The 20,989-nt window shown below is 36.4% G+C and overlaps 1 protein-coding gene and 1 pseudogene across 1 annotated transcript; both read right to left on the bottom strand.

The window, feature by feature from the left end:
* Positions 1-1,553: 1,553 nt before the first annotated feature.
* On the bottom strand, positions 1,554-19,071 carry CENPH (centromere protein H). Its single transcript, XM_010949350.3, has 9 exons — positions 18,849-19,071; positions 15,724-15,779; positions 11,497-11,545; positions 11,072-11,146; positions 9,573-9,629; positions 7,214-7,277; positions 6,822-6,873; positions 4,929-5,092; positions 1,554-3,030 (listed from the first exon to the last, which is right to left on the bottom strand). The coding sequence occupies exons 1-9, from the start codon at positions 18,971-18,973 to the stop codon at positions 2,935-2,937; spliced, it is 738 nt and encodes a 245-aa protein (XP_010947652.2). The 5' UTR covers positions 18,974-19,071; the 3' UTR covers positions 1,554-2,934.
* On the bottom strand, positions 15,804-18,841 carry LOC105064438 (mesoderm-specific transcript homolog protein pseudogene; annotated as a pseudogene).
* Positions 19,072-20,989: the final 1,918 nt, after the last annotated feature.

Genomic DNA, 20,989 nt, shown 5'->3' with positions numbered 1-20,989 from the left:
ATCCTAAGTTGAAAATGTCCTACCTAAATTGAAATGCATCCTACCAAACATCACAGTTTAGGCTAGCCTACCTTAAATATGCTCAGAACAATTACATTAGCCTACAGTTTGACAAAATCATCTAACACAAAGCCTATTTTATAATAAAGTGTTGAATATCTCATGTAGCTTATTGAATACTGTACTGAAAGTGAAAAAGAGAATGGCTGTTAAGCATATTGGTTGTTTGCCCCTGTGATCATGAGGTTGACAGATGTAGCTCACTGCTGTAGCGCAGCATCACGAGAGTAATGGTACCCCAGGAAAAGATCAAAATTCAAAACTTGAAGAATGGTTCATTGAATGTATATAGTTTTCACACCATAGAGTTGAAAAATCCCAAGTTGAACCATCATAAGCAGGGGACCATAAGCAGGCAGAAAGCAGCCATAGATGATAGGTAAACCTATGGGTGTGGCTCTGTTTCAATAAAACTTTATTTACAAAAATAGACAGCTGGCAAGACATAATTTGATATGATGAAATAACCAACTAAACAGCCATCACCAAGACCACCAACATTTTGGAGAAAAATATATTAACTAAAGCACCACTAGCCTGGGTTTTAAAAGACTGACTGGTTGAGATGTTAAAAGATCTCTGGGTCCTCAACTGAGAAAGCTGCTCAGATGGGCATACTCTGTAATGCCCTCTTCAGATACGGCCAGAGTTAGTAACAGACAGGGAGAACCTCCCAAAGGGCAGTGAAGAACCACAGATGAAAAAGGGCTTCCAGAGAGCAGTACAAGAGCCTACTCCAAAGGTGTTCCCTGTCTCTTAGGAAGGGGCACCTCCTATCATTTGCCAAGCAATATTTCAGAACTGCTACAGTCCTTGTCCACTATTGTTTGCTGGCTGTGTAAAGCAACATAACTTGTGTTTTCAGTTCATAGTTCTCCAGATCAGGAAGAGCCACAACTGGACTAGTGTTAAGACTATTTAAAACTGCTGTGACTGGATGACATTGTTAGCTTATTTTCCTTGGGGAGAGGTACATCTTTTACATGCAGAAAGGAAGTTAATATTCAAGACCAAGGTAGGAGGCTGTGGCAGACTATATTCTTTTCAGCAAGTATCCATTTTCCTTCCCCTACTCTGAAACTCAACACTTCCCAGCTGTAGAAGTATACTTTCCTGTCTCAGTGATGTTGAGCTTGGTCAGTGGAACCTGGGTGGAAATAATGTACACCTCTTCCAAGTAGAAACTTTAAATGTACTTGTATAATTTGACTTGCCCTCATAAGCCATGAGCATGGGTTTCAGATAGTGGCTGCTCCCTCAGCCTGGGTCATAGAATGATCAACCAAACCAGGAATCCAACAGAGAAATGTTTTTTTTACAAGCCACAGAGATTTGGGGTTGTTATTCAGCATGATTTCCAAGAAAGCTAACGAATACAATTTCTCTCTCAGAGCTAGGCTGTAAGAGGGAACACAACGGAATAATAAAATCTCAGGAAAACGCAAAAAGTTTTTCTGAGGATGGTGACAACACATTGAGTTGAGATACACTAATCAAGTATGCATCTATGATTTATTTAATGCTGTACTTTGGATCAGGAAGGCATTTTCCAGAATGTTTTTTTGTAAGAAAAATATAGCTTGTTTTACAATTTATGTAGACAATTTCCAAGAATATAGTGTGGCAAAAAGAATAACTATACATAAAACAAAAAACTACACATAAATTATGGTTTATCAAAACAAATGAAACAAAACTATAAATATTCCAAAGAAAGATGCTTAGAATTAAAATTCAGGCAAATCTCTGTATTTGTTATTGATCTAAAGAACAGATTTCAAATGCTTATCCACTGCGGTGCATCTTTTCAAGTTTAAAGTCCTTCTTAAAAGAACGTTGAAAATATTACGTTGTCTATGAAAATGATCAATAGCGCCAAATTAATAGAGCTCAAATTAAAGTTTTCCAAAAATGGAACTGGATCCTATAAAAGGTGGCAAGTTCTATTTTTTCAATAAGACAATAACATTCTTTTTTATTTTTAAACTTATAAAAAGTAATGCATGATAAACATAGAAATATAGAAGAAAAAAGTCATGACTCCTCTACAATACCCACACTGTTAACGTTTTGAATGTTTTTCTTTTTCCTTTTTTTTCATGGTTGATTTGGGTCATGTTTTATTTGGGTCTCTGTTTGAAGATGTGGATGGGGGAGTGGAAGAACTCGGGAAATGTTGGTCAAAGGGTACAAACTTACAGTTAGAAGATGAATAAATGTTGGAGATTTAATGCACAGCATTGTGATTCTAGTTAACAACATTGCATTACATACTTTAAAGTTACTAAAAGACTAATCTTAAATGCTTTCATCAGGATAAATAAATGATAATTATGTGACATGTGGAGATGCTAGCTAATACCATGGTGGTCAAATCAACATGTTGTACATCTTAACCTTACACATGTTATGTATGCATTATGTCTCAAAAAAAGGCAAAAAAAAAATCTGTGGTTAGAACTAAAATGAAATTTATCTGATAAAATACAATGACAGTGGAAAAGAAGTAAAAATGTGGATAGGCTTTTCTAACTTTCCAATATTTTGGTTAACAAACAAATACACAGAAGTATTCCAACTGAGAGTTAGGACTTCCAGGAATATTATAGAAGAAATGTCCACATTCAGTGGAAAGCTGGAGTAGATATCTTTTGGAGCCCTTCCAAGGCTGAGATTTCTGGATTCTTTTAGAATATGCCAGTCTCTGTAGTTACATTTAAAGCAATATATTCCATGTTGCAATACAATGTTAACTCAAGCTAAAATAAAATTGCAGTATTAGAGCAGTTCCAAACTGAACACTGAAAAAACATTTCACTTGAAATTTGCAATTTAAATGACATCAGAGACAGAAAAAATGCCAGAACAGATTTGTTACTGGATCATGGTGAGATTCTTCTCAAGCTGCAGAACCATTTCCTTAAGGGCAGAATCCTCTGCCCAGTTGACTTTACTCCCCAAAATGAGGTTCTGTAATTTAAAAAAATATTTTTAAAAAATTAAAATTCTAAGTACTTTTAAAACTTTAACAAGATTATTTTTTAATCCTCTTTCACTGATCTTATCAAACATTTACCGAACTAGGTGTGAACATTTACTCTGTAACATGAGAAAAAATAGTAATACTTTCTTGTATCCTCAGTTCCTCCTTCAGTAAGGCTTCAGCCTTGATCTCCGTAATGCTGGGGAATATTTACAATGGTTACAACAAATTTTTATGTTTCACCAATTTTTGTGGACAGTTTTTACCTATTAAGGATACTTGCAGTGGTACCTAGATTAAAGGAAAGACTGCAGCTGTGGTTCAGAGTTTATTTTGCATGTCTATGGTGAAAAATAATTCAAGTGTAAGTAATATGCATTATTTTTAAAATAAATAAAAGAAGAGCTTAGTTCTTAGCCTTCAGCAAAGTTTCAAGACCTTGACAAAGGTGAAGCATATTTTTGTGGTACACAATGGAGGAATGCTTCATGAAGGTCATAATTAATGAAACTTCTGGGCATTCTTTGAAAAACTACAGTTCAGTGATACTGAATTACTAATTGCAATGCTGTTAAAAGAGATTTTAGAATATAAGTGTTATATTGCTATATGTATTACATAAAAGTATGAAAAACTTTGGCCTATATAAGGCACATTCTTGCTGCAAGTGAATGAAAGGGCTAGGGTATATAAATCCAGTCAAATTTACAAAGGCAGGTGGAGATAAGCATTCAAACATGACTGAACCCCTAAGGGCTGATCTTCTTTTAGCAACAAAGAGAGCTTCTAAGATGAGCAAAGCTGTATCTGTTTAACAAAGCAATAGGTTCATTAAATCAAAAGTAACACTATTTTAGGGGATATGAATAAAAATTAAGAAACACAGAATAATAGAAATCTCAAAGCAGTAGTAAGGAACCTGTGCCAAAGAAAATTAAAATGATTTTAAGTTATTTTGTACTTATGTACTGCATTTATGATGCAATAATCCACTTGATTGATTCCTAATCAAATCACTCAAAGCTACTAAAATAAATAGGTGTAAGACCCGGGAAAGAATTTCTTATGGTGAGATATAAGACCTCATGTTCTACAAGGATATGCTTTATGCATAATAGGCAGTTTTAACTGTGTATCTTCATAATTGAAAACTGGTAATTTAAGTACTTCATCTCAACAGTTCCAGAGACATCTTATAATTCAAGTAAAGGAAAACCTCCAGAATAAAAGAACATATAAAATTTAAAAACTGACATGATGATAAACACCAGTATTTACTGAGAACCTGCTTTGGACTAGATACTATATTAAACAGATTAACATTAATTATCACCTTTAGTTTTCACAACCATTCTTTCTACCCAAGGAAACTAATGCTTAGAAAAGTTAAATACTTTCCTCAAGGTCAGCAACTGTTAAGCAGCCACGAGGATCTTAACTCTAGACTCCCATCATTCCCATCCATGTTTTCCCCACCTCCCAACTTGGAGTCTAATGTTCTCCACCATTATACCATTCTGCCTCCACAGAGCTGCTAAAATCACTCCATTTATAAATGCCTAAGGGTGGAGGGAGTGTATAGCTCAGTGGTGGAGTGCTGTGCTTAGCATGCACGAGGTCCTTGGATCATTCCCCAGTACCTCCATTAAAATAAATACCAAATTACCTACCCCCCAAAACAAACATAACCAAGATACAACTGTAATGTAAAAACAAAGCCATTAATATTAAATAGACATGAATTCCAGATATATGTAAACAGACCAATATTCAGTACTAAATTGTTTTGTAAGATCAAAGACAAAGTGAAAGTAAGCCTGAAAGTTATAGAATCAATCATTTAAAAAAATTCTTTACCTCCCTTTCTATCTTATATAAATGTTACCTGGAACACATGCTGAATAACCGTAGTAATCTGTATCTCCTTCTGCAGGTTTTGTTGTATGTTCTTTATCTTGTCTGAATTTTCCATACTGTCCAAATCACCTTTCTGTTTGTTCTTTTCAGTCTGTATTTCTAAAAGCTTACTTTCTGAAGCTTGTTTTAACTCTATTAGGTTAAAAATAAAACAATATACTGTATATGACAAGTCCTATAAACAAGAATCTTAAAAACTTATGAAGCAGAACAGTTTCTGGTTATTTCAGTCAAGAGAAAACTTCAAATTAGCAGCATTCTGGGTTGCAGTTCCATTTTGATCTGGAAATGATTTCCCAGGTGCAAAACACCAATATTTTAACTTTACACTGGGCAATGCCCTCTGTGAAATGTTCAAGGTATGTATGCATGACAATGATACTGCCTACAGATGTTTGCCATGGCATCATGTCAAGGAAGACTTACTCTGGGTTGCCAAAAAAACAAGCACGAGTTATATGCTTTTTCCCACTTGTTTATAAAAATGACATATCAGGAAGATAAATTTTCAGTGAAAGGTAAGATTCCCTTCTCCAGGGATAAATATCATCAACCATTTTTGGTTGTTCTGGAAAAGTTCTGAGAAATAAACTACAAATCGTCCTCCACTTACAATGGGGTATGTCCTGATAAATCCATGTTAATCTAAAAATATCCTAAGTCAAAACTGCATTTAGTACACCTAATCTACCAAACATCACAGCCTAGCACAGCCTACCTTAAATGTGCTCCAAACACTTACAACAGCCTGAAATTGGGCAAAATCATCTAACACAAAGTTTGTTTTATAAGTGTTAAATATCTCATGTAATCTGTTGAATTAAAGTGAAAACATAACTGTAAGTGTACTGGTTGTTCACCCTCATGACTGCATAGCTGACTGTGAGCTGGAGCTCCCTGCTGCTGTCCTACATAAGCAGAGTATATCGCTAGCCCAGGAAAAGAACAAAATTCAAAATCTGAAGAATGGTTTCTACGGAATTCATATCCTTGGGAAGTCAAAAAATCTGAAGTCAAACCATCCTATGTTGGGGACAGACTGTATGTGGAACATAAATGGGTCTATCTCAGGAGCTTGGTTTCTTAATACTAATGTATCAAAAGTAGGCTGGAATGCAATGGAAAAATAATTAAGACATTCAAAGGGTGATTAGGTCATATAACCAAGAAGACTTTGGACCCTGCAATTACTTAACAAACAGGCAGATCTATATAATATTTTAAAATAATAAATCATGTCTATACTGTTAAATGAAAAAAGCAGTTTACAATACAGAATAAAATGATGCCAATTTTATTGTATAAGAAATAAACATTGAAGAGCGATTATCTTTTGACTGTAAAATAAAATTTTTTAAAAATTGGCTTTTCTTGTGTATATTTGTTTCCAAATTCTCTATAGAGAATGTGTATTACTTGTGAAATACATTTCAATAAAACATTTCAATAATATCAATGCAAAATGCCATGTCATGTTCGTTAAGTTAAAAAGCTGTAGAACCCTATGTATCAAGTGATCATCTAAAAATTATGTATATATAAATATGTTTACATGGGTATGGAAAAGGGCTTGGAATGATGTAGGCCTAACTGTGGTCACACAGGAAGGAGGCATGACTTTCACATTATACTTTTGTATCGTTTGATTGTTTTCCCCCTACTGAGAATGTATTAATTTTTGTGAGTTAAAGTTCTAAAACAACAAATCAAGCAAAATCCATTTTGTATACTACTTTTTAAATTGCCTTGTCCAAAGTTTTAAGAAAATTTGAAAATTAATAAAGTTTTTAGTGACTGAGAGATCTGGCCTTTTCAATATCCCTAAGTGAAAACATGTTCTCAAAAAAAAAGTTCTACATACGCAATCTCTTCTTTCTAACATCAAGCAATTTTTCCTCCAAATCCCAAGTTTCCTGTTATTAGAAATAAAAAGATTAAAGGACATAATCTAAGAACACACCTATTAAACTTAAATCACTGAAATTTATCTATTAGTTCATACTTTCTAGGGCTCTAGTTTTTAATTCCCCTATTTCCACACAACAAAAGGGAGAGTACAGTAGCTTAAATGATAAGTAGATAATTAACAATTTTAGTTAGAAATAATGGAGTTATAAAAAACACTTAAGGACAGTGAATTCCAACCATACCAGTCTCTTTACAAAATCCTATTTAGTCACATACAATAGTTATCAGCAAGAAGTCATTGCTCAAATCATGAGAATGCATAAACAGCTTAATGGCACAAGTTACCTGCTGTAATTTCATTATTAATTTATTGAGATTTAATATCTGTGTCATGTTATCCATGAGTACACTGTAAAGGAATAAAAATATGATTTATTAAGTGTTAAAATTAATAAATCTCAATGAAGAAATCAGTTAGTATACATTTACTTTCATTATATCCACTGTATACGTCAATAGAAAGTCATTGTTTAATAAAATAAAAAAAGTTGGATGTAAACTAAGTCTTTGCTTAAAATTAGAAATACATTTCTTTAGAAAAATTTTTGCTCACAGACAACACAGAATATCATATTTATGCATGCAGGAACATTTCTAAAAATCTCATATTTAGGGAGAAAAAAATCTTAATAACTTCCCTAACACATTGTTTTTTTTTTGGGGGGGGGGAACAGACTTTATTTTTTAGATCAGTTTTAGGTTCACAGCAAAACTGAGTAGAAGGTGAGCCTATATTCCCTCTGCCCCACACTAGCACAGCCTTCCAGACCAGAGAGGTCCATCTGTTACAAATGATGAACCTACACTAACACATCATTATCACCCAGTCCATAGTTTACATTAGGGTTTACTCTTGGTGTTGTACATTCTATGAGTTTTGAGAAATGTATAATTTTCATGTATCTACCATTATAGTATCAAACACAATAGTTTCATTGAATAAACTGCTTTTTATCCCCAATTCTTCAACAAATATTTCTGAGTAACTACTACATGCCAAGAACTGTGCTCGGCACCAAGAATATAAAATAGAGTAAAACACAGTACCTGCTTTCAAAGAGGAAAGAATCTTCAGGGAGAAAAATTCACAACCATAGTATAGTTTCATCACAATCACTAATGGATACGAACCATTGTTAAGAGTCATGCAAAGCGTGGAACAAGGGAAACCCTTGAGTCTTAAGGGATGTAAAGTACAGTTGACCCTTGAACAATGTGGGTGGGATGGTGGTTAGGGGTGCAGACCACCCCACAGTCAAGAGTACTGCTAGCTCTGCCTCAAAGACAAAGGCAGCAAGCTGAAATGTTTTGGATCAAACCCTAGTGCCCCACATACTGTTATCTCCAACTGGATACAAACTTTCCCCAAACTTAATCCAGAGATCTGTAAAATGAAAATACAGGTACTATATTCATTGGAAGAAAAAAAACTGCGTGTAAGTGGACTTGTACAGTTCAAACCCATCGTTCAAGAGTCAAGTGTAATTATATAGGTTACCTAGATCAAGCAGTTTGCCCTGACCGCAGTAAAAGGGTATGAAATAAGACTGGGCAGGAACAGTGGTTCTCATACTTCAGACTGCCACAGTCTCCTGGGAGCCTTGTTAAATGCGGAGTGCCAGCCCCCCATCTTCAGAGGTGCTAAGTCAGTAGGTTTGGGATGGGACCAGCAATGTGATCACTGTGATAATACTAATTATTCTGATAGTCAGCCAGCTGTGACAAACACTGTAGAAACAGTTTACTGAGGAGGCTGAAAAAGGGGAATCTTTGCACAGACCTGACAAAGCTGAACTCATTTTCTACAAGTTATAGCTATACATGGTTGTAAACTCTTAAGACATGCTAAAGGAACTGCCTCCGGCTACTCAGCCTTTCTGCTGTCTTTGGGTGTTAAGGTGATGAATCTGTCCTGCACCCCTTAAACTAAAGAATATTTTAAGCTCTCCTTTTCTGGGGGAACACTATTTGGAGAGTCCAAATTCAGATTTTAGGATTTATGTAATCCTGGAGTTGAATGCAATATAGGGGAAATAGGTATCAATCTGGGTTAAGATGTCCAGACAGAGAAAGGGCCAGATTCATCTTGGTACTTATCCCATGCTAATGGGATGGTGGTGGTATTTATCACAAGATTAGAGCTTTGGGAGATAAAAATCACAGGTAAGGCCCCTGAGGCTAAGCACTTAAGACCAGATTATAAATGACCTTGATCATCAGAGTCTTTATTTTATATTCCTTGGCAAATTATTTAACCTATATAAGCTCATTTCTGCCAATGAAAAATGAGTATACCTCCTATCTCATTGGGTTGTTATTGGCTAAGTGAGATAGCATTGTTCCTGTTTTACAGTAAACCCTGAACAAAAATTAACCTTCAAAACCTTCCTTCAAAATTTTCAGATGGTCTGGCTAAAACCTCCATTACTTCTTAGGGTCCCACTATGGAACAAGATGTCAATGGGACTATAAAAGTTGTAATGATGAGGAGACCCCCAAAACACTATCATTTTTCTTACTCCCCGGAAAAAAGTGTTCAGCAGTGGCAGTTAATTTAAAAAAAAATTTTGTGGAGATAGTCATTATGCTGATCTTTCTTATTCCCATCCTTACCAAATCCAGAAAGAAAAAAAAAAACCCGTACCTAGTCTTGATGTCCATTTTCTCCAGGTTTTTTTTAAGTGCAGTTGAAAGTTGCATCCTATGAGAGTAAAAAAGCTTCCATTATAAAAAGTGGATAACATTTATGGTAGATTCAAAAGAAAATTTAAAAACACGACAAGGTAAAGATTGATTTCTCTTTCAATACAACATAAAACAAAAGTAGGTTCTTAAACAGTACTGTATGGAAATACTATGATAAGTAAGTCACAGAAATATGAAATAACTCCAAGAGGGATGGGGCTGCTGCACGTGGTTGTGCACTGCCGGGCAGAGGGGCTGAGCAGACCTGACATCCAGCCTAAGCTTTGCTCTCCAAGCTGTCCACCTTGGTGCAGGGTTAGGAGGAGGCATTAAGGTACTACAGAATGTAATGCACAACATGATAAATAAATTAACACTGCTGTAAGTTATACATGAAAGTTATTGAGAGTAAATCCTAAGAGTTCTCATCACAAGAAAAATTTTTTTTCTATTTCTTTAATTTTATATCTATATGAGATGATGGATGTCCTCTAAATTTACTGTGATAATCATTTCAGATGTATGTTAGTTGAATCGTTACGCTGTATACCTTAAACTTAAACAGTAATGTATGTCAATCACTTATCAATAAAACTGGAAGGAAAAAAAGGCACTGCAGAGATCAGCTAGGGCCTGAAATGAGTCAGGGAATACAAAGCCATACTTGACTATAAACTTTAAAATATGTCTATGTGTACACAACCACAATAATTTATTTTTAAATTCTAATAGTTAATAAATAAGTAATAATCAACTCAGCAACATTAGTCATTTCATTAAAGGGGTTATCTTAATAGCTCTGAAGTCACCTGAGTTAAAAAATATGATCTACATGATGAGCTAGCATACGAGATGAGGGGAAAAAGTTCACTACTAGAAGCAATTAAAAGGGCTTTAACTGTTTTTCAATTAAATATATGAAGAAATTAATCTGGAAAGGCCAGAAATATAAGAAAAAAACTGTAAGTCAGTCACTTTAGATTATTAATTCAGATCACAAGCTTATATAGAGACCATGTAGGTCTTATTAACATCTTTATACCAGCACCTAGCACAAAGTTTAGGACACAGTAAGCACTCAAATATTTATAGAATAAATTTAAAAATACAGATGCAAAACCTATCATTAAAAATATAATTAAATTCAGTGATAATTCTTTTACTCCTTAAGAGTTACTAGAATAAATGAATCCATGTAATCCTTCCAAACACAACTGGGATTAAACCTCACACATCTGTTGTCTTGTTTGACATTTCCTTATTAACCCTCTCTTATGTAAGTTCTTCAAATGAAGATGCTAATGAGTGATGAAACTTTTCTCTCAGGGCTCAAAATTTGTGATCATTATCTAATCATCGTTTTGATTAATTCAAACTAGCTAAAACATTCCCTCCACCTCGAGACATACCCATTTTGCATGCAGTTCACAACACTTACACTTAAAATGTAGTAATTACCTGTCTAATGCAAGCTTTTTCATTTCAAAAGCAATTTTCACCTCTTCAATTTCCTTTTCCAGTTCTTCAATTTTACTGCCAAAGAAGCATGAACAAAAGAATTTCAGCATTATCAGAAAAAGTAACTATTGGGAAAGAGGTATACAGTAAATCTTTGAAGAACGTAAAATGTCAGTATCTAAATATTCTACAGGATCCCCACACCAACACATTCACAGATTTGGTAAACTGATGCCTCCTGAGATACCTTCCTAAGTATCTTGTTAAGGGGGGGAAATGCCAAAAGTGATCACTCATGTACAACTTCTCAATATGAGCATGACAAATTACTTGGAAAAATAAAGGAAGAAAACAGTGTTATATGATGAATAGTATTATTAAATCTTAGTAAAAAACCACAAATAAAAATTTTAAATATGACATACGCTTCAATTTGCTTTTCTTGTATGATTTGTTCTGGAGTTCTTTCTTCATCTACAAACAAATAATTGAAGTTAGTAACATTTTACAAAAGTATTGTCCAACAGAAATAAATGGAAGCCACAAATAAGAAATTTTTTATTTCTAGTTTCCCCAAATTACAAAAGTAGAGAAACAAGTGAAAATAACTTTAATATAGCTTATTTAACCCAATATATCCAAAACATTATCATTTAAACATGTAGTCAATTTAGAATTATTATTGAAATATTTCACAAACTTTTTCTGTGCATATTGTACATTTACAGTCCTCAGCGAGGACTAATCACATTTCAATTGTTCAATGGTTACATGGAGCTAGTGGCTAACATATTGAACAGCACAATTTTAGAATGATAGAAAATAAAGGGGAGTAAAAAACAAACAAGATCAATGTAAAAAAACTGTATGTCTATATATTAGCAACAAACGATTGGAAATTAAAATTTAAAAATACATGTAAAATTGCATATAAAACCACAAAATACTTAAGGATAAATTTAACAAATTATGTATATGAACTCTACACTGGACACTATCAAATACTGAAATGAAAAGATACACCATCTGCATTTATTGGGAGAATCATTATTGCTAATGTAACAACTTCACCCATACTGCTCTATAGATCCCAATCAAATTCCAGTCTAACAGGCTTTTTTTTTCTGTATAAATTAACAGGCTGATTTTAAAATGCATATAGAAACACAGAGGACCTAGAATAGTCAAAACAATTTTGACAAAGAACAAAACTGGAGGACTTACAGTAGCTGATAATCAATATTTACTATAAAGCTACAGTAATTGAGGCATTGAGGTACCACTATAAAGATAGTCAAATACCTCAAGAGGACAGATGAAAAAGTCCAGAAATAGACCTACACATGTACAATAGATAAAGGAAAGTCTTTTCAACAAATAGTGCTAGAAAAACTGGATTTCCAAATGGAAAAGAAATGAACCTTGACTCACACTATACTCACACTTAACTCAAAAAGGATCAGTCCTGAATGTTAAATCTAAAATCATATAAAACTTCTAGAACAAAACACAGGAGAAAATCTTTGCAAACCTGGGGTAGTCAAAGATTTCTTAGAACTCAAAAATCACAAACCACAAAAGAAAAAATGAGTGCAAAATAGTACTTTATCAAAATTAATGCCTTCTGCTCCTCAAAAGACAGTGTTAAAAAAAATTAAAAACACAAGCAACAAACTAGGAGAAAATATCTGCCATATACACATATATATATCTGAAAAAGAACTGTATTCATTTATAATTAAAGAATTCAAACTCAGTAAGACTAACAATTCAATTAAAAAATGGGCAAAGAAAAAAGGGCAAAGATTTGAACACTTCATAAAAGTAGATATATAAGTTGCCAGTAAGATATGAAAAGAAACATCATTAGTTATTAGGGAAATGTAAATTAAAACCACATGAAATACCACTACATACTTATTAAAATGGCTAAAATTTAAAAAGGCTGACAGTGCCAAGTTTTGGAAAGGTTATTGAGAAAGTGGAAATCTCATAACACCGCCAGGGGAAATCTGCCCTAATGGTATAATCGTTTTAGCTGTTTGGCAGTTTCTTAAGAAGTTAAACATACACTTACCATATGACCCCATAATTTGACTTTTAGGTATTTAATTAAGAGTAATGAAAACAAATGTCCACAAAAATATGTACAAATGATTACTGCATTTAACAACAGTTTTATTCATAATGGGCAAAAAACTGGAAACAGTTCAGATGTTCATCAACGGGTAGCTAGATTAACAAATTGTGGTAGTTATCATGGGATATACTCTACAATAAAAACGAATGAATACTGAAACACACAGCATGGATAGATCACAAAAATACTGTGCAAATAGCCAGACACACTGGGAGTGACTAACAGGTACCAGATTTCTTTTTAGGGTGATGGAAATGTTCTGGAATTAGATAGCGGTAATGGTTGCACAACATTGAAATAACACAAAAAAACTACTGAATTGTACATTTTAATATAGTGAATTTTGTTACATGAATTGTCATAAAAGAAAGTTGTCAGTAACAAAAAAATACATGCCATATAACTCCATTTACATCAACTTCTAGAACAGCACTGTGCTGTTCTGTGACGAATGAAATGCTTAACACCTGCATTGTCCAATGTGGTAGCCACCAAACACAACTACCTATTGAGCATTTGTTACGTGACTAGTACAACTAAATGTTTAATTTTAACATTTAAAGGCCACATGTAGCTAGTGGCTACTGTATTGGACAGCACAACTCTAGACGACAAATCTACAGTAACAAACCAAATTGGTGGTTGCTGGGGGTGAGGGTGGGGACTGAGTGTGGTAGCACAAGGGAGGTGTGACAAAAATGTTCTATATCTTGACTGTGGTGGTAGTTATACCGAGGTATATATCTGTTAAAACTCATCAAACTGTACCCTTAAAATGGACGCACTTATAGTAAAAAAAAATTCAAGGAATAAAGTCTCAGTAATATATTTTTTAATGGTAAAATACTAATCAATTTTAGATAAACATCTTCTTTCAAAGGTTACATACAACCTAATGTCTCATGGCTTGCTTCAAATCTGTCCTCTCTTTCAGCTGCAGAAATTCTAGAGTGTGGATTATTAAATGTACTCAAGCTTTCAGGTATCACAACCCTTTAAAAATGGAATTATCTATACAGGGAAAACAAGGACTGCACAAGGAGGTAGACTCTCTTACCACCTGAATTTTAGCTCCAATGCCATCTTCTTGAAGAAGCCATCTATCTAAAGTAGCACCCCCCTCTCATCACACTGTTATTTCCTTCTTACTTACTATATGTCATAATTACCCCACGTGTTTGTTTGCTTACCCATTTTGCTACATGGAATTTTAACTCTATGAGGGCAAAATCTGTCTTGTTCGACACCGTATCTCCATTCCCTAGCATGGATTCATTCAATGGAGTCCAGAAATACCTATAGAGACAATTCCTCAATGGTCCAAATTTTGAATAGCTTGTCCCTTACACCCTGTCATCTAAGCTAGATTATGCTTTTTTATTATGTGGGCTCTCATGCCAGCAAAAGCTTTAGGCATGTCCTACCTCTCTTCTCTCAGGTAAACATAATTTGTTTAATGCAAGGAACATGGGCTTTGGAAACAAGAAGACCACTAATTCCCTCAGGGGAAGGACAGTGACCTACTGGTCATCTTTGAGGTAAGCATTATTGATGTAACAAAAGGGACAAGGCTTTGGAGGCAAGAAAGCCTGGCTCATATCCCAGTTTAGTAATTTACTAGCTATAGTGAGCAGGAAAGAGGCCGAGGGCCTAATTTTTGGAAAAAAACAAAAACAAAAAACACACACACATAAGATGACTTCAGAAACCCTGGAATGCAGATGCAAAACACACCAGAACTGCCCTCAGGTCTATGGCCTTAAACAAGAGATTAAGCAGAGTCCCCAAATTACCTAAATCCAAACATGGATTCAGGGAAGTGACTAAGACATCTATGAGGTCCCGTGGTTTTTCCATAATTCTTGATTCAACCTAGTGTACTACATGGTTTATTTTTTAAGCTTATTTCATAGAGAAAAACTCATCAAAATCTATCTTTGTGACTCAAGGGCTTATAAATCAGGTGGTAATAATAGGTGGTTATTACTTTAGGAAGGCTAAACCATCGTTTTACTACTCTCTAGGCTCCTGAAATTTCGGGATTAATAATTCTAAAAGATAAATTTAAAGTTTTTCTGTGTTTAGAATTGAAATTGTCACTCATGCCTCTAAGCTGCTCTCCCTTCTGTTCTCATGCCTATATTCCAGTGTTTCTCAAAGCATAGGTCTCAGGTCACTTGCTTAACAATTATCTAATCTGCTAATTTAATCTACAAATTGTTGGTAGTAATAAGTATTATTCCTTCAGCAAACAGGGATTTCCCAATTCTTTGATCTGTAGAACTTAACTGTCTGGCTTTGTTATTTAGTTGTTTTATATACATTCCCTGAATTCTTAACTAGTTCCTGAGGGCCAGGGCAAGCCTGCTTTTTGCCTTCTTACATACTGCTGCATTATGCTGCCCCTCCCATTCCTTAAATAAATAGCTTTTTGTAAAACTGACTTTCTTTTCCCTGGAGTACTGTTCATGCATAAAGTCACAAAACCTGATTTGAAAATGAAAATACTTACTTGCATCAACCATTGAATTATATTCTAAGAGCTGTTGTTTTGTCTGTGCTCTTAGTCTGAAAACAGATAAAAAGAACAGTCATATATTTATTGACTGAGGTTTTACTCATTACTATAGAATAAACCAACTCAGCTGTTTTTGGAAGCTGATGTAACATAAAGAGTATAAATAAACAGCATTAATCTAGTTTGGCCTCATTTTATTTAAAATGAGCATAAAGAATTTTAAGGCCCGAGAAAAAGACACAAAATGAAATACTGTAGGAAAACAGAACCTGTGAGGAAAAGTTAAAAATTTGATTTTTAAATTTATTTCTAATGGGCCACACTGAAATGAGACTTAAAGAAAACTGCTACACAAAGAAACAGATGTTGGGGAGGGTGTAGCTCAGTGCTGGCATGCGTGCTTAGCATGCATGAGGTCCTGGGAATGATCACCAGTACCTCCACATCTAATTACCTCCTCTCCACCACAACACACACACAAAATTTTTTTTCAATCACACAAAAACCTCCCCCTAAGAAACAAAGAAACACTATAATGGTGAAATCCCAAACACTATAATGATTTACAAACAGATTAAAACATTCTCAGGAGGTACAGAAAAATAACATAGATACTAATCCTACGATAGATAAGTAACTCTAAGTTTTTTAGTTGTCCTATGATTCTGCTTACTTAAGAATCAGACATAAAATAGGCAGAAGAGCTGTGGGTAAAATAATAACTTATTAAGTTGTACTTACAAGATGTTTCACATTTACTTGGTGGTCATAATTCTGAAACTGTTTGTGACTTTGAGACTTAAGTAGCTAAGAAATATTGGACAAATTTCTAAAGCTCCATGAAATACGTTCCTTATGTTTCAAAATTCCAATTGAAAAGGACAATTCCTTAGAGTTTTAGTACACTAACATTTTATGACACACTGAAAGAATAATCCTTTTTAGCTGAGATGGAAAAGATGTTGTATCTTTAATATTTTAGTACTTTATATTGTAGATTGAAGGGAAGGGAATTTTTATTTACTTATTTTTAGAAGTTTTTCAAAGACGTTTATGCAAAAGAATGTCTGTCTTTCTGCATCAGTGAATAATAGTGCTCACTGGAATTTCCTAAAAACACAAAGATGAAGGCAAGTCCATATAGTAGGTCAGATGTCAAAGGAATGGGAAATAGGCTATTAGGTCACTCAGAGTTTTTGCTGCCTTTTTACTATACACTGTTCACCAGTGTTGGTCAGGTGGACTTTTGTGAGAGAACAGTGTTTGGTGGCCAGGACCTCTTTTGGGCATTTCTTCCTAAGTGGAATACACAATGGATTAAAGGAATAGGGGAGTAATACAGGGAAGCTGCTCTTTCCAGCTCAGGAGTTGATGAAGTCTGTATATGGATTCAAGAAACCCATGGGATCCTCTAGCTGTGGATAGTGGCTAATGTGGTCATCCAGAATGGCTACTGGACTGTGGCAGCATTTTCCTATACAGCTTCAAAAACTCTGGATAGGGATTCCCCAGACCCAATGGCCCACAGATAAAATGAATGGGGATAGATAGAGGTAAGAGCTTGCATTCAGCTTCTTCTAAACTTCTTCCTCTGATTGATATACTGTAAGAGATTGCCCATGACCAAGTTCTCATCAGTGTTGCCATATAACTCCGTTGACAGAGACACTTTATGGTAAGCAGACCAGGTCAATTCTGCTTGAACCTACAGAGCAACTCCTGAGCAACAACATCTCCATAATCATGAGACAAAACGTTGATCCCGCAGTTCTGGAGCCCCAGATGCCACCAAAGCTCCCCCATGATGCTGGCCTGCTCAAATATGGAATAGTGGTGTGGTCTTGAGTTATCACTGAAATCAAAGCCAAAGAAATCAAGGGGAATCACTTGATGAAACCTGAGGGTCAGACCTACCTATATCTTGTACCAGTCATAGCCAGATGTTGGAAAGCCGGGTAAAAGCATGACTATCTCCAGACTTCCAACCATACCCAGAGTCTTGGTATAAGATGTGCAATCCCTTGTAGGTGAAAAACTTGCCTAACAAATTCCACGAGTTGAAGAGTAAGAGAAAGCTGGGGGTGAGGGGAAGGCGGAATGTGCAGATAGGCCACAAGCAGGGGCATGGCCAATAGCCCCACCTGGACCCACCACTCCCTCATCCTGATTCAAAAAAGACCTGGACCACAAGACTCCATGTTTGGGGGAACCTGTTGTGCATTGATCAGTAGGATGGAATTTTTAAAGTGAGGTTGTGAGATTTATTATTAGCCAAGGCCTTCCAAATCAATGGCAACACTGTAATACAGTTACAAAGCTTATTTTAAAAAAAATCCCCGTTATGATTTAGCAGTCTGCAAATTTTGTTTTTCTGTCAAGGGCCAGACACCAAGCATTTTAGACTTTGTGAGTCATATGGTATCTGCTGTAACTACTCAACTCAGCCCTTGCAGCACAAAGTTGTGTTCCAGTAAAACTTTACTTAAGGGCACTAAAACTTAATTTCATGTAACTTTCACCTGTTATTTTTGTGATTTTTTTTTCCCCTCAACCATTTTAACACAAGAAACTATTCTCAGCTTGGGTGGTGGGGAGCACCCAAATACAAAGTGTAGGATGGATATGGCCCAGGACCTTAGTTGCCCACAGGTGTAGAAGATTGATGTCCTTTTCATCAAATCTTCCTTTAGCAACAGCTTAGTTTAAGTATAAGCATTGCCTCCAGGTAGAAAATACAACAAATGAAGCCTCTGGATTGTAGGACCGTAGCTATAAAAGAAAAGGGAGTAACTCAGATGAACCCCTCAAAACGGCTGGAAAATTGGGACCCTAGGGCATGAGGGGATAAGAAAGGAGGCATTAATTACAGCTCCATGGGATCTAAGGATCCCCTGCTAAAGGCTAGGCCCAGACTATCTCATTTAACCCCACAGCAACTCTGCTAGGAGGGTCTCACTTTTCTCTTTTTCCAAGATGAAGAAAGGGGTTAAAGAGCTTAAGCGAATGATGTAGTCACGCAGCCATTAGGTGGCCAAGACTGAATTCGAACCCTGGACATTTTGAGCAAAGTGGGGGAGCTCTCTAACTTGGCTCCGGCCCAGCCGGCCAGAGGGAACAACCTGAGCAGCAGGGTCATGCGGTCCTCGGGACGCGCCGCCTGGGCGCCGGCGACCTGCGGCGGCCCGCCTTCCCCTCCGGAGTCCGCGGGCTCGGCGGCGGCTTGCTCTTCGGATTGCTTCTCCATTCCCGGCTCGATGGGCCACCAGACAGCACTAGCAGCCGCTACCCAAGAAGGAGCGGCTTTTCCCGCCACTGAATCAACGCCCGGAAGGCGCCGGAGGGCCGTCGCGCCCCGCCCCACCCCTTCCGCCCCGCGGTCCCGCCCTCTCCGCGCCGGTCTCTGGTTGCCATGGTTGCTGCTGTCTCTCCTTTCACCCTGGCTCTACTAGTTAAAACCGTTACAGACCACTAGTGAAAAAAGATTGGAAGAACTTTAAGCGTCAGTTCTGTCGCGTGCTGGGCTAAGGGCTTGGCTGCAGTCGTTTGGGGGCCCTCTCCAGCTCTTGGCAATCGCGGCCCGGAGGGGAAAACCTCGACATCGGTGGGCTTTCAGCCTTCGCGCCTAGATAGCCGTTTTTGACCAATCTTACACCCCACTTACATCCGCGCCCTTGGAAGATGGGTGTGCCGGGCAGGCTGGGAGAGATCAACATTGGAGGGTTAAGTAGACTTCTTACTCTGAGCTCATTAAGTCCAGGACCCTCATTTGGCAGAGAAAAGAGTGGCCCAAGTTCAGATACGTACAGCCCCCTTACGAGGAGGCAGTGCAGGTACTCGAACCCCCCGGCTTCTAGTGTAAAATTCAGCTGTCAGAAAGATTCGCATTCTTAATATTGGGTGCCCTCAAGTGTCAGCTTGTTGACCTGGCTAACTACAGTTGAGCTTTCTTAGCTGAGCAATGACAGGGTAATAGAGAAAATGCAGGACATACAAACGCCTGATTGGTTCGTAGTTTTTCATTATGATCAGTTATGTAAAGGACACAATTTTTGTGGCACAAGCACAGCAACTCAGAGCTCTGAACAAGAGAGCCAAGTATTCCCTCCTATAGTTAGTTTCCCCTGGGTTATTATTGATCACACAGTGCTCCCCTTTCTTCCTCTCCATTGTCAAAGTAATACAGCTCTCAGTCAAAGATTCAAAAGTCATGGTAGGATGTAAAATTAAGATGTTAGGTTCACCACTCCTACTTTCAGGGTCCTGGAAGAACATTTTGCTTCACTTTTTTCTTCTACACAAGTGATCCTCCCCCGCGCCTCCCGCCCCCCACCACTTGTTTTATCTGGCATGTCTTCCAAAATCTCACATCAATCTCATCCTTTTAAGCAGTTGCCTATCAGGTGTCCACTGGCCAAATTTGGGACAAAGACTATGTAGTGATTCTCCAATCTAAGCATGCACCAGTCATGGGAAGGGCTGGTTAAAACAGATTGCTGAGTGCCTCTCCAAGTTACTGATTCCAATGTGCACTTCTAACAAGTTCCAAAGCGATGTTGATGTTGCTGGTTGCAGATGACACTTTGAGAATCACTGCTGAAGTGGATTATAACAATTTTTTTAAAATCCAGAGTAAAACAAAAAAAGGTAGGTCTGTGGGTGGGAGCTCATGTTTACTGGATGTCCAATAATATAGAAAGGATGACAGAATTAAATTATTACCTTCATGTCACTTCCAGTGAGATAAACTATTTAAAGCATGTGTCATTAATGGATGCTAAATTGAAAACAAAACAAAACAGCACCTTTACTGCAAGCTTATCTGGTATGATCAAACGTGGTATTACCAATAGTGTAACAATCTGGTCGGTGACTGTAAAATGATGTGTAAGTTGTACAAATTCCTAATATGCTTGGCACAATGCATACCTGAACTTAACTGTGAAGAAACAATCAGACAAGAAATCTAGAATGGAGGACATTCTACAAGACAAATGACCTAGGCAATGCATGTTAAAAAGCAGGGCAGTTATTCTATATGCAAAAATATATGAAACTTGATTTGACTGTGGATTGGAAAAAAGTTCCTAAGACATTTTTGGAACAATTGAGGAAACTGGAATATGTATTACATGTTACACATGGAGTTAATTTTCTTTGTGTGATAAAAAGATAGTGGTTATTTAGGACCTTAATTCTTAGGAGATAGATGTATATTTTAAGGTGACATCTTGACACCTGAAATTTACTTTCAAATGGCTCT

Source organism: Camelus bactrianus, chromosome 3 (genome assembly GCF_048773025.1).
Source record: "Camelus bactrianus isolate YW-2024 breed Bactrian camel chromosome 3, ASM4877302v1, whole genome shotgun sequence".
Classification (NCBI taxonomy): Eukaryota; Metazoa; Chordata; class Mammalia; order Artiodactyla; family Camelidae; genus Camelus; species Camelus bactrianus.
This window is presented reverse-complemented; position numbering and strand designations above follow the sequence as displayed.

Bases quoted from the DNA above. Each gene is read 5' to 3' on its own strand.
- CENPH (XM_010949350.3), bottom strand. From the start codon at position 18,973: ATGGAGAAGCAATCCGAAGAGCAAGCCGCCGCCGAGCCCGCGGACTCC. The intron at 15,780-18,848 runs GTTGTTCCCTCT...ATCTGTTTTCAG, and splicing joins CGCATGACCCTGCTGCTCAG to ACTAAGAGCACAGACAAAAC. The intron at 3,031-4,928 runs GTAACATTTATA...TTTAAATTACAG, and splicing joins TTATTCAGCATGTGTTCCAG to AACCTCATTTTGGGGAGTAA.